This window comes from Mirounga angustirostris, unplaced genomic scaffold (assembly GCF_029215605.1).
Source record: "Mirounga angustirostris isolate CCGP_5_RB_7025 unplaced genomic scaffold, mMirAng1.0.hap1 SCAF_6, whole genome shotgun sequence".
In the NCBI taxonomy this organism is placed as follows: domain Eukaryota; kingdom Metazoa; phylum Chordata; class Mammalia; order Carnivora; family Phocidae; genus Mirounga; species Mirounga angustirostris.
In genome coordinates this window covers 11,805,877-11,820,536 of record NW_026991714.1, presented here as the reverse complement: position 1 = coordinate 11,820,536, position 14,660 = coordinate 11,805,877, and the positions used below count along the sequence as shown (strand labels likewise).

Here is a 14,660-nt window from a genome sequence, read left to right as displayed (position 1 = left end):
TATTTTCACATATACTCATATCTGCTTACATTATAAACCCCATAGTATACGGTGTCATAATTTTTTGCTTTAAACAGTCATATGTCTTTTAAAGAAAGTAAGAGATGAAAAAATACGTACTCTTTTATACTTACTCACATATTTCCTATTTCCAGAGCTCTTTATTCTTTTGTGTAGATTCAGGTTACCATCTATGGTCATTTCCCTTTAGGCAGAAAAACTTTTTTTTAGCATTTTATATAGTGTATGTCTTCTGGCAGCAAATTCTTTCAGCTCTTGTTCGTCTAAAAATGTCTTTGTTTTCTTTTTTGAAGAATATTTTCACTGGATAAAGAATTTCGGGTTTCAGTTTGAGTTTTTTTACAGCACTGGAAAAATCTTGCATTGTCACCTGACCTCCGTTGTTTCTAAGGAAAAGTGAGCTGACATTTGAATTGTCATTCCTTTGTATGTATTGTGTTGTTTTTCCCTGGATTCTTTTAAGGTTCCCCCTCCCTGCCCCAAAGACATGATTTCTAGCAGTTTGATAAGGGAACGGGCACATAAAACTTAAACAGCTTGCCCAAGAATGCATAGCTAGTGAGTAGAAAAATTCATTTTGTTTCAGTTGGTATTGAAGGCAACGGAAATTGTATTATTATTCAAGAACTGGAGTGTGGGTCCATGGGATGCAGCCTTGAAGAGCTAATGAAACTGTGACCCTTAATTACTCTGACTATGCTGCACTCCAGGCAAGCCTTCGGGTCCTCTTGTTACTGCTGCAGTAAGAATGACAGAATGCAAGGTCTATGGACGTGAGTGGACAACTTGAAGAAGGAAATGCCAAGATCTAATCTTGCGTTTTCATCTAAAGATGGGGACAAAAACTTGTAGATATTCTATAATTAAGCTAACATAATTTCTTATATCTACTAGCCTTAGGGCTGAGATAGTTCTTAAACTCACTGTTTAATCCAGCATGAGCTGAATTCATATTCGTGCCAGGTTTTCTATTTGAGAGTTAGGTGTTGATCAGGAAGGAATGAGGTCAGTTATTCCATATTATTCTTCAGAGAGTTTCTTCAGGGAAAGAGTATGCTCCTGAGTGGTGCTGTGGCAATTTTAAGATGGGGTTTTGGGGGAAATATTTTTGGGTGGGTGTTTTATAATCAGAATTATATAAAATATTTTCTAAATGTTCTATTTTAACTTATAAGACTTATATAAATGCATTCTGAATAAGTTGGATGGCTCATAAAATGATCATGCTTCATGTTGAAAGTTGAGATCTTATTTTTAAAAAGGATTTTGGAGAATATGCTACCTTTTCCAACTTAGGTAGTGGGATGAGAAAAGAATAATATTTTTAGATGAGCCCTCTATCCTCTCCTCTGCTCTCTTGGTCAGACACAGCCATACCTGTGCTTTTCCTAGAATCTCCTGTTCTGTTGGTGGAATCATCCAGAAACAATTTAATCCTGATATGTTACACTAGGGGTCATGTGTTATCCAATGGGCCAAATCCAGCCTTTTGGTAATTTTTTGTATGGCCCTGAATTAAGAAAGGTTCTTAAATTTTTAAGAAGCTGGGTCGGGGGGGAAGCATATGCAACAGAGACAGTTAAATTTTACAAAGCCTAAAATATTTATTATCCAGCTTTTTACAGAAAAAGTTTGCTGACCCGTCTTTTTCACCGTACTTGCTGGGGATACAAAAAGTCAAGGATTCTACCCACATGTAGTTTATTTGATCAAGAGTTTCTCTTTAGGGAATTGATGATATAGCAACCCCTCTTTTTTATGTTTACAAACTACTAGAATTTGGACATGTTTGATAAGAATCTCTTTATTGTTCGTTGTTCCCTGATGTTTACCTCTGGTTTTAAAAGTAGTGATAGCTGTGTGTATCAGCTGACATTGCTGTGTAACAGACCATCCCAACACCCAGTGGCTTAAACTAGCAAGGATATGTTATTTCTCATGAGTCAGTGGGTCATCTGGGGAACCAGTTGATTTAATCGGGGCTCAGGTAGGGGTGGCTCTGCTCTACGTATTTCTCATCTTCCTTGTGGTGTCAGCCTGGGCAAGTCCTTCTCAGGGTGATGGCAGAAGTTTAAGAGAGCAAGCTGAAACACAGCAAAGTCTCTTGATGACTAGCTTGGGACCCGCTATACTGTCACTTCCAGCTCATTCTTTTGGCCAAAGCAAATGATGTGACTGAACCCCCAAAGAGCGGGGAATAAGCCCTACTCTCATTGGAAGGACATTGGAGAGTTACGGGGCAAAGGACATGAAAGTTTGAGGCCACTAACGCAGTCTGTCATAGTTTAACGTCAGGATGTGCCTTGCCACCAGTATTGGGAGGCAGGTATTATACACATCAGAGACCCGGGCAGCAGGGAATCATTCCCCAGAAGTCCTTCTCGAGGGGCATCAGGAGTACAAGGGCCCTGAATCCCTTCAGTTTAGCTTTTGTGTACTGAGTGCCTTCTTTGTGCCTAACACTGTACTAAGTTGTGGGGCTTTTGGAGCTTCAGGTCTAACAGTGAAAACAGACCATGACACATGCTTAGAAGATGGTATGATAGTTCCAGTAGTAGAAATTGGTACTGGATATAAAAATAGCAACGGAAGAGAGAGGGAATCGGCTCTGTGTTGTGGAAGACCTGGGAAGCTTTGTTGAGGAGGAGCTAAAATTAAATCTTGAAGCCTGGACAGGTCCACATTCCCTGCAGAACAAGTTCAGGTAGAGAAGTACTATTTCTGGGAAAAAGTACAGCAACCTGTTAATGCTTAGGAATTGATTATAATTAACAACTCTTGTTTGTGCTCAGATAATAGAAAAGTCTCTAAGAGCCCGTGAATAACTTTGTAGTTACCTCCTTCTTACATTATTTATTGCAGTAGTTGTCAGACGTCAGCCTGCATCAGAATCACCCGGAGGACTTGTTAGAACACAGATTGCTGGGCCCACCCCCAGAGCTTCTTACTCAGTAGGGCTGGAACAGAGCCAGAGAATTTGCATTTCTAACAAGTTTCCAGATGATGCTGATGGTGCTGGTTCAGGGACAACACTTTGAGAAGTATTGATTTATTGAGCCTTTCCTCTGTGTCTGGCGCTCTGCAATGTGGTGAGTATATAAAAATGAAAAGAAAACATCCCTGTCCTCAAATTGCTCATGGTAGGGTGGCAGAGACAGAGAAGTGTGTAGTGATAGTCCAGTGGAGCGGATGACGAGCTACATGAAAGCAGTTTGCTGTGAAAATACACCAAAGGGGCACTAGTTCACAATGTGGCTGGAGGCTGCAGGTGTGTGTAAGACCCAGAGACCACCCTTTAATTTGCACCAAGTTTAAAAAAAATCTGAAAGTAGAGGCCTTAGGTTTTATGGAACCCTTTTACATACATAATTAAATTTGATTTTTTCCCGTTAAAAAAAAGTCCTAAAGTAATAACAAAGAGAAAAATGACCTTGAGTCATGCTTTGCATGAGCTTGGTAAATGGAGTCATCTTTAATATTGCCTTTAAGAAATTTTCTGATCAGAATTTTTCTAGACAAGCTTGTAGTTGTGTAGGCAGGACAACACAGGCTGAATCAGTTACTTTGCAAATAAAAAAAATACTCCTTTCTTTTGTTAATTTGTGCTACTCATCTTCAGCTATTTTAAAGACGTTAGTTGGAGAAAGATGTTACATTTATTTATTTTTTTTTTTTTAAAAGATTTTATTTATTTATTTGACAGAGAGAGACACAGTGAGAGAGGGAACACAAGCAGGGGGAGTGGGAGAGGGAGAAGCAGGCTTCCCGCTGAGCAGGGAGCCCGATGTGGGGCTCGATCCCAGGACCCTGGGATCCTGACCTGAGCCGAAGGCAGACGCTTAACGACTGAGCCACCCAGGCGCCCCAGATGTGACATTTATTATGTGTGACTCTGTTCTCACAAAAACTGCTAGAAACGTATGTATGTCAGAATGCAGGCAAAACTAAATGACAGCAGGAGCTTTGAGAGCTGGGAAAACAATTTGTTAGGCAGCTGGTCCTGGGACTCAGGTGCTGAGCCTGCCCTTGAACAAGATTCGTCACGGTTGTGGGCTAGTGTGACTGTAAGACAGACCCACACCTCTGCCTCAAGAGTAGCGCTGAGGAGGAATGCAGTGGGCATTATGTCACCGACCCAGACAGGGCTCATGGTTGAACATGGTAAGCTGAGGGAGGGGCTTGGATCAGTCAGGGAGCAGTCAGGATACCTGAAGCATGCAGCTGGTTGGTCAATTGACTGAACTATATGCCAGCAAGTGAAAGAGTGAAACAGAGATTGGAGAAACAGAGCTGTACTCATGAACTTGTTTGTCTTGGCATTAAAGATATTCTGCCTTCTAATGTCTCAGTCCTGGACTGTGTTGTCATCTCAACCTGAAGGGATAATACCCTTAGAGGGGTAATGGTCTGTATGGCTTCTATCTATCTCTTTATATATTTTTTTAATCAAAAGCATATATGTAGTAGTGCCTGGGTGGCTCAGTTAGTTAAGCATCCAACTCTTGATTTTGGCCCAGGTCATGATCTCAGGGTTGTGAGATCGAGCCCCACATCGGGCTCTGCACTGGGCCTGGAGCCTGCTTGGGATTCTCTCTCCCTCTCCTTCTCCCCCTCTCTTCCACCCCTCCCCCCTACTTGTGCGCAGGCGCACTCTCTAAAAAAAAAAATGCCTAAAGTTATGCAGAACATTTCATTTTAAATAGTTATATTCCCTCTGACAAAGCAAGCTAAAGTAGAAATTATAAATAGAATTCTTTCACTTTAAAATCATATAGTGCAATGTATTTTCATTGAAGTTGAATTATTAATGAAAATTATTTGTAATCTTTTTAACGGTCCTTTTTAAGATATAATCTCATTAACAATGAAATCTTGTAACCTTTTTCTTAGCATACATCTGTAGATGGATACATTGAACCGCATATCCCGCCTACCAAATCAAGTAGCAGACAGAACATTCCTCGGTGTAGAAACTCCATTACGTCAGCAACAGACGAACAGCCTCACATTGGAAATTATCGTTTACAAAAAACAATAGGGAAGGGAAATTTTGCCAAAGTGAAATTGGCAAGACATGTTTTAACTGGTAGAGAGGTAAGTTTTCATGACGCTTTTTAATATTTACTTGGACCTCTCCAGGGTCTTGTTACAAAGCTTTCCTATGAGCTGATGCTGGGAATAAATGACATTTGAAATATGGTAAATACTGAGATATGTGTGAATGGAACATCCGTAGACAGAGCTATAATAAGGCACAAAAAGTTGGCCTTTGAAGGTTCAGAAAAGACTCATCCCTGCCTGTAGCATCTCATAAATCAGGCATACTACAGTTGAGCTTTCCTCGGACTTCTGTCTTCTTTATATGGTTTCTGTAAACATTTTTGACTACCTTTGTTCCCCGACCCTAGGAACAGGGCCAGGGTAAGTTCTCATTACTTACTGCTTAAGGTAAATTAGGTATAAATGTGTATAAAGTCACCCACTACTTTTTATCTGTTCAGAGACCACATTGCACTTGTGGTTAAAAACAGATGTTTTTCTTAGGTAATAAGAGAATTGGGTTTCTAAAATCCCATGTGTTTTAAATTATGTGTATGTGGATAGCAAAAATGTATGTATTTAATCTTATTACTAATATTTAATAATTTGTATAGTAAAGACTAAAAAAGTTAGTATTACTTAATGTTTCCTGGATTCAGTTAGGACATTATGAAGAACTCAGTCATAATTTGTTTTTAATAAGTTTTTCTTTTGCTCTGTACATAATATTGTCACTTATGGTTCATTTTAGCCCTCTGCCCATTCTGGCTCCAGGAACTGTTCAGACACAGGCTCTATTAGGCAGAGACTTAGACTTAATCCACTTGGTTAGTCTGGGGCTATAAGCGAACTTGGGTGTTTGATTTCTCTAATCATTTTATTCACATGATACCTAACCTACTGAAAGCTTATAATCCCCTCCCTTCTGAAAATTATAACTTACTAAGATCATAAGTAAAAGATTAAGATACAAATGATTATTACTTTAAAGGGGAGACTTGGAAGAAATACGAAAGGTGTCATTTTATTGACTCAGAATCCGATATGCTAAAGACATAGGTCAATGGAATACATCATAAGGCTGCCAGATTGTCACAACTTTACCATCTAGTGATCTGAACACCAAATATAGCTAAATTACATCTAGTTAGGAATGAAACAAAAGATTTTTTCTTTATAAGTTTTTAATCCATCAAAATACATATTCTCAAATATATAGTTTAATGATTCTCTTTTTCAGGTTGCTGTGAAAATAATAGACAAAACTCAGCTAAATCCGACCAGTCTACAAAAGGTATTTAATTATTTTAATAGTAATTAATTAGAATATGAGTTTATTAATATATGATATTCTGTAAAGTCAATTATCCTAAATTTCCTATTAGGTAAAATACTACATGTCAGCAGTATCTGAAGGAAAGACATGGTATAAAACATAATATTTATATTTAATAATATTTCAATTATATTTATCAAGTAGTTGTTTGAGAAGTATCTACAACTCAAATTCATACACCATAGGAAAGGAATTTATGTCTTTTAATTCAGTAGAATAAAACTTTGTAACAAATATTTTGAAACACTCATGATTCTGTTTTGTTTAAAAATCTGTTTATAGTTAAATTGCCCATAGACGGTTTCCTTTTATTGCTTCACTTTCTTTTCTTCCTTTTCCACAGGAACTAGTCCCTCAGCTAGCTTAGAATAAAAAATATGAACAGTTCTAAAAAAAGGGTGCAAATAAAAAACAGCAAGGGGAGGAAAAGAAAGGAGTGAGGGTGGAGATTGCCCTGCTTAAACCTAGGAAAAGCTCTTTCAGGTTGCTCATTACTTATCTGGGAAAAATTTCTCAGATACACATTTTAGTACATTAAGAATGAAGCAAATATTTTAACCCTTATGCCATATGTGTTAAGTTTGTATATGGCAAATTAGTATACATTGTGATTTTTATTAAAATGTAGTAGGATCATGGTCACATATGGAAATGTGACAGATAACTTTTGAGTTCCTAAAAGAGGTCGAATCTTAATGTAAGAACTTTTTAGTATGGTGTGTTTAACTATACTTGCGGTCATTTTAACATTAAATTAAAAATTTGGGTCTGTGATATCAAGGCTCTCCCACTTAGCTCAGTGCCAGATAACTCAGTTTATTTTATCTACTTCTACTCAGAGATCTTTGTACTACTTACTGAGATTTCTTTTAAATTTAGCAATCAATGTAACTTTTATAGCACTGATATTTCTGATCAGGGAGAACAAAATATTTGCTTCATTCTTTTTTTTCCTCTGTGAAATGGTATACCTTATGGATGTCTTCTGGGAGAAACTTCTAGCACCAGTCTGTTAGCTAATTAGGATGCAGTGGTAAGAGTTATAAAAAAGTATCCTCTCTGGGCAGATGAATTACCCAAAGATGCTCTTTCCCTGGGCTGGAGCCACAGTGGGGCAGATTTTGCCACCCCTCTGCCAGGAATCTTCTAAAAATGCACAAAGTGCTTACGTGTGCCCCGTGGCCCCGTGACCCCATCCATCACCCGTCTGGCTTCTCCACTCTTCCTGGATTAATCTGCGAGTTGCTCTAGTAAACCGAGTGATTTTAAGTGACATTAAGTGATTGAGGCCTGTTTTGCAAGTTAGATGCCCAGTAATATGACCCCCACTCAGTCTTTGCCAAAGGGGCCCAGAGAAAGCTGTAGAACCACAGTTGCACTTGTTGAAACACGCAAACGTGAAGCCGAATGTTGCTTTATTTATCTGAATAACTAAAACATGAACTTGATGACAAGTAATTTCTGTTGTAAATTCTGCTAATCTTGCTGATGAAGTGTTGCTTTTCCAAATAGGTATATAAAGAATGATGGCAATTTTGTTTTCTTTAATCTGTGCAAATAAAATCCAAGGAAAGATAGATGTTCACTAAATGTAGCTCTGTACACTGTGGGTGTGTCATTATTTTTGAAATTTTCATTTATGCTCATAGATTTGCTCTCAGTTAAGAGTTTTGAAAACAAACAACAGATAAGGCTTGTAGAACACTCAACATTTGGCCAGTAGGATCTCCCAGTCTCTTTTTATATCTAAAAAAGTAATAATGGAATGAGAAGTATAATCTGTTTGTTTTCCTTAGCATTGACAGTGAAGTCCTTTAGGTAAAAAATAGCAAAACACGTTGTCCATGTCATTGGTGTGCTTATTAAAAGGCAGATAATGATAACACATATATTTGAAATAAGGATTCATTTTAATCTCATTTCCAAAAGCATTTGGTTAAATCTTCTTCTGGACTTGATCTGAATTTAAGCTGATTCCCATCCTTTATGTTCTCTTTGTGTGTAACATATTTATAGGAAATAGTACTTTCCTTTGCCAACATCAGTGATAGACAAAGTAACCTAAATTTGATACTGCAACTGTTTAAAACTTCTAAAATATAAAGCTCTCAAAAACAGTTTGGTCTTTGGAATTGTTAAGCATCTTTGGCTTCAATGTTGTTTACGTAATATGCTCATATTATTTTGTATCATATATTTTGAATTAGTGGGATCCAATTTAGTGAGTTTTCATCACTTAAAAATTATTTGAGTTCATTTCTGTATTTACCCCTTCCTCTTTGGACCATGAGTCTCACCTGATATTTTAATTAGTGTTTTTTGGGGTAGGGTTTATGAACTAAACTAGCAATTCCTGGGGATCTTTTAAGCAGCCTAATAATGTTGGAAGAAAAGCAAAACAATGAAGCAATTTTGTTGATAGTTCATGTACTCGAAATGTAAGATTAATTCATTTTTTCAGAAATTCCACTAAGATTTCAAACTTGGACACATCAGTTTACACATGGATGACAAAGTCTGTGTTAGCCTTTCTGAGCTCATAGCCATGTGGGTGCAGTTTATCTAGCTTCTGTGTATTGTTTATTAATTTGTATTTTCTGTTGTTTTACTATGTTGCATTATAGTCTCAACTCACAAAAACTTTCGGCTCAGTGGTTCTGAAGTGATTTGCTGAGTAGTAAAGCCTGAAATGAGAATGGAGATACGACTGCTGTAACTCAGAATTATGTCCTTAAATAATAAAGAGGGCTGCAGCATTGCAACGACATAGACTGTGAATCTGTGTGCTAGGACACTGGTTTTGTACAAGCAGGGAAAGTACAATCAATTTTCAGTTAACTGACATCTGAGAATTAGACTTATTAAGTGAATAATCCGTTTACGCCTAATGTCTGGTATGTTATCTGTTGTGTAAAATGTTGTCAGATGGTGACCTAAGCCATTTAATCTTCGGTGAATTTTCAGGTAAAGCCCAGCAACCTTTCTGGTAAGCTAGTTAAGTTTTCTAGAGCATCTGCAAAATAATTTTTACCATGGTCACTACAGGTAGAGAGGAGGACAGAACCATGGAAGCAATATTCAGAATTAAATTTCTATTAGCAAATTATCAAGAAACCAAACTTGTAAAAGCAATCATACAATTATTGACACATATTTTTATCAAGGAGAGAGCAGAAGAAGCTCTTTGGCAGGGTTCCTTAACAAATCTCTCTGTTGGACATATGTTGAAATACTAGTTACTGTCACATATGCATGCTTTAAAGCATATTTCACTTTATTGTTCTTTTCACATGTGTGGGCCATTTGAAGGAAAAATCTTGACCAATTCTTTTGTGGGTTGGTGAAAATCTAAACGATAAGAGTTAACATTTTGTGAGCTGGGTTGTAGACTGCAAAAGTTGTCTTCGAATTAGTTTTTCCCTTCAAATTAGAGGATGTCTGAGTTGAAGGCATAAATTTGTGACCCTGCCTACAGTTGAGACAGCCCAGGAAGAGAATACAGAAAGAAGAGAAGACCAAGCTTTTTTTTTGGAGAGCCTTTTTTTTGGAGAGTGTATATGGGGGGCAGTAATTCTGCAAGGAATGATGCTGCCATGCGAATAAATAAGCTTATACCTATGCCCAGTCACTCAGTATTTCATTTGCCATGAAATTAGTGGTTAGCAACACACCTCTGATCTTGATTTGGCTTTGAAGGAAATATTGAAAACAGGTTATCATGAAATCATGGCTATTAAAAGATGTCTCTTTAGCGTACAGTGTGAAGAATTGGTGGGAAGTATATCTTTGAAACTGAAATATGATGGATTTTGAGGGAAAAGGTGGTCAAACAAGTTTCCTTTAAAAGCTGATACCAATAATGTTAATGTCTATCTAGAAATATGTTGAAGATAAGATAACCAGATTTTCTGAAAAAAACAAAAAGTTTCAAGTAGTCCACTGACCAAAAATTTGACTTTTCTAAACCTTGTTGGCCCTCTTTAGTTATTGGACAGAAGGGTCAATGACCTATCTTTGGGCGTGTTTAACACACAAATGCTATATCCAAATATGAAAGATAACCTTCCCGAGCAAGCATATCCAAAGGGTATATTAAGAATTCATTTGCTATTATCCTTCCAATCGAAACTTCTGGCCTTCCAACTTTTCAGTGTGATAAGATTAGCAGTCTAGACTGGAACCTGTCTGAGAGCTGTACATAATCTTCAGGGAGAAAGATCTTTGTAAAGTAATCAATCTGAATGTCGCTGACACATCATCTGATGCTGGTTCCTTTCTCCAATCTATATGATCATGACTTAGGATTTTTTTTTAATTCAGTAGAAATAAAAAATTTTAAAAAACCTTGAAATGGAAACTCTCTTATGGTCGCTAAGTGCCATTGAGCCTGATACATGTGTTCATTAATTCTTAATCTAACAAGAATTTATTGAAAGAAGGTTGTATTTCTCCATATATTTTCTTCTGTTTTTTGGCTCCTCCTTTTGTGTTTCCTTTATGTAGAGTCATTGCCTTTTCTGTTGGCTTCGATGTTAGACCCCCACAAAGCTTGGTCTTCTTTTCTTTCTGTATTCTCTTCCTGGGCTGTCTCAACTGTAGGCAGGGTCACAAATTTATGCCTTCAACTCAGACATCCCCTAAATTTGCTTGTAATTTCTCAAAGATAGCCCAAACTTCTCATATCCAAAACTGAACTCCTGACCTCTGCCCCACTTGCTCAGTACCTAGCCCACCTGGTGTTCTTCCAGCATCCTCTCTCAGTGAATGACACTGTCCTCGAGTTGTGCAAGCCAGAAGCCCAGAAGAGCCCTTGACTCCTCACTCTTCCTTTTTCCCACCCTCTAGTCTATGCTTGGGTTGTGCAGATTTTGTCTTACAAAGCTTTTGAGAACATCTGCTTTTATCTTTTCCCATCATGACCACTCTAGACAAAGCTGCTGTTGTCTGTCCTGGGAACTGCCCCCTTAGCCTCCCAGCTGGCCTTTCTGCATCCACTTTGCATCCCTCTGTACCCGTGCACACGCACACACACCCACACACCCACACACACAGTTTAAAAAGTCATCAAGAATATAGAGTACCTTCATTTAAACTTCGAGATAGCATTCCATTTTTGGTGGTCTGGAAATCACATTCATTGACAAGGTGTACAAGGCCCCACCTTCCTCTTCCACCTCATGGCCCACCAGCTCCCCACAGCCTCTGCCCCGCCCCATCTCCTGCTCTTGCAGCTTCAGTACTGCACAGACACCAGGCCTTTGCAGCTCTTCACCCCACCCTCCGCCTAAGGCACGCCGCCCCCCTTCACTTCATTCATCCTTATTCATTCCTCCCATTACAGCCTTAGAGTCATTTCTTCAGGGAAACCTTTGCTGTCCACAACAATGTTAAATCTCTCTGCCCTTCCTAAAATTAAGAGCTCATAACCAAGGATTATTCATAAAGAATTGCTTTAGTTTTTATTTGTTTTACTCTTGATAGTAGGTTTTTTTTGGGTGGTTTTTTTTTTTTTTGGTGTTTGTATTCAGTCTCTGACTCTTAACACCTCTATTCTAATTGCTTGGCCTTTATTGGCTATAAAGCATATGTCTATTTCTATATTCTCAAGAAACTACATAAGATTTACTGAAGTGTAGATGTGGAAGGATTTTCTCTTGGAAAAGGGGTTGGCTAGAAATCTAAATCACCTTTGAGTCTTAGACTAAACCATCTGGCTGTTTTATTTTATTTTTTTTTTTAAGATTGATTTATTTGTTTGTTTGTTTGTTTGTTTATTTATTTATTTATTTGAGAGAGATTGTGTGAGCACTGAGCGTGGAGCCTGATGTGGGGCTCTGTCCCAGGACCATGAGATCATGACCTGAGCCAAAACCAAGAGTTGGCCGCTTAACCAACTGCACCACCCAGGTGCCCCTCATCTGGCCATTTTAAAAGTCATATTGTCATTTTGTTATTTGAAGAGCCATACTCTTATTTTTTTCTAATTTGGGCAGTTTGTTGACATAGTAAACTGGCTTATTTATAGTTTTTGGATGAGGACTTCAAAATGTCTTTCCCATTCTAAAAAAAGTTGCTTTCTTATGACATTTGTTAGACTAAACTGTTTCATTTCTATTTTTTTTTTAAGAAATAAAATGTCACATACAACTGAAGCCTTATGTGTTATTTCTGGCTTCTATTCCTGTATTTTCCTACCTGTAAATAACTACTATTCTGAATTTGATCTTTCTTACTCTCATTCACATTTAAAACATTTTTCACATATGTGTTTCTATATGTAAAATACTACATATTATTTATTTTTAAACCTCTTATCTTTGTACAACTCGCTTTGTTCAAGTAACATTGTCCTACAGTTTTAGTCATGTTAGTCTTTATAGTCTAGTGCATTTATTTTCACTACTGTTACTGCATACCATTGTATGAGTATGCTACAGTTTACCCATTTACTTATTAATAGATATACTACAGTTTGTGTATTTGTGTTGGTGGATATGTAGATTGTTCCTGGTGTTTTTATGTTTTGCTTTTTTTCCCTAGTTAGTTAGCTTTTCATTTTTGCTGTAAAAGCAGTGTTGCTGCAGTGATCACTATTGTGTATATCTTTTTTGTGAAGATGTATGAAAGGATGTATGTCTCCCAGCAGACTTATTAGGATGTATCTCTCCAAGCAGAATTGCTAGGTTGAAGGTCATGCGTATCCTCAATTTTACTAAATAATGTCAAATTGCTCTTCTGAGTGGTTGCACCAGTTTACACTTCTGCTAACACCGTGTGAGATTTACTGCTGCTCTTCATTTTTGCCTGCACCTTATATTAATACCCATTTCTTAATTTTTGTCAACCTTATGGATGCATTATGAGATCTCATTTTAATTTCCATCATTTCTAACTCAGACTGTTTTCAAATTTGATCTGTTTTATGTTTAATAGCTTTTGTCTGAAATTACTTGATTCGCTATCTCAAGCAGTACATTTATTTAGCACCAGCTTGAGCTCGGAATTGTACAAGGCCTTGGGAAGGACTCAAGCAATATAAAATTGGTACCAGTTATAAGAAATAAGAGTCTTACAGTCTTGTAATCTGTCTAGATGAAACTTGGGAAAGTGGCCCAGCCTGTCATTTAAAAAGCATTTCCTTCTCTTAACTTTGCAACAGTTGACTTACAAGTTGTCAAGGTTGGGAAGCAGTACTGAACAACCATTTTATTTTTTTTAGTTAGAAATCATCTAATATATATTCATTTACTTGTATTCAGATCTCTTTTTTCCAACTACCATTTCATGGGAAGAACTTGAGAAATTTGCCTAAGTTGTTATACTACTAGCCATAACTTTATAAAATATGTGGTGTGTCCATAAGATGTCTGAAGGCTGAAAAAAGAGTGAAGTGATGATCCTAGAAATTTAAAAGCTGAAAGTGTAATCTATAGGGTTCTATAGGTTAATATAGGTTAATATAGGCATATCATATGTAAAATCCCTAAATGGATGGGCACCTCCGAGAGAGTCTAAACGAGGACCCAGCAGTCTCTAGGAGCTGAATGTCATTTGCAGGGTCAAGCAATGCCCACACCTCTCATTAATAGACTGGTAAACGGCTATCAAAGATACAGATGGGATTTTTATAAAGATTACAGTGAAGGCAAAGAAGGGGGCTCCTGCCCTCACCAAACCCAAATCAGAACAAAATACTGGAAAGGCCAAGAAGGCTGTGTCGAAAGGCACAAGAATATCTGAATGTCACCCTCCTCCTACGAGCCCAGTTCCCCATGACCAGTGACAGCCTGGAAGAGCTCTCCCAATGGGAGCAAGCCTGACCACCCTGCCTTTGTCAAGTTCCCCATGGCCACAAGTGTTTTCTCTCTGCCTCAAGACCACAGAAGCAGTGAAGGAGTCCTGTGATCTTGAAGCCAAGGGCAACACGGTGAGCAGGTCCTGTGTAAGGAGGATGATGTGCATTTGACTGGCCCCTGACTATGGTGCTTTGGGTGTAAATAGAACGAGGATTGTCTAAGCCATGTCCACGTGGCTACGTCTAAATATAACAGATTTTCGCACTATCAAAAAAAGAGTAAGAATCAAAAGGAATAGAAGCGGTAGGAAGGAAGAGAACAGTTGAGAAACGGAAAATGCTCATAAACGAGGCAAATACTGATAAACACTAATGGAGTTTGACTGACCATGACCTTAAGCCCTGACTAGAAGGACTGAATTGAAAAGTAAATATCTCTCTTGTTTACTCACTTCAGTTACCTGGAAC

General features: G+C 37.8%; 1 protein-coding gene across 14 annotated transcripts in view; it reads left to right on the top strand.

Annotated features, from left to right (window-relative positions):
- The window catches only part of MARK1 (microtubule affinity regulating kinase 1), a 127,561-nt gene that overhangs the window by 43,850 nt on the left and 69,051 nt on the right, over positions 1–14,660 (top strand). For all 14 annotated transcript variants that reach the window (XR_010412188.1, XR_010412189.1, XM_064593859.1 and 11 more), the window contains 2 exons: positions 4,912–5,115; positions 6,302–6,355. Coding sequence is in view for 11 of the 14 variants with exons in the window: in XM_064593859.1 (XP_064449929.1) it covers positions 4,912–5,115; positions 6,302–6,355 (258 nt within the window). In the remaining 3 variants the exon portion in view is untranslated. The remainder of the gene's footprint in view (positions 1–4,911; positions 5,116–6,301; positions 6,356–14,660) is intronic.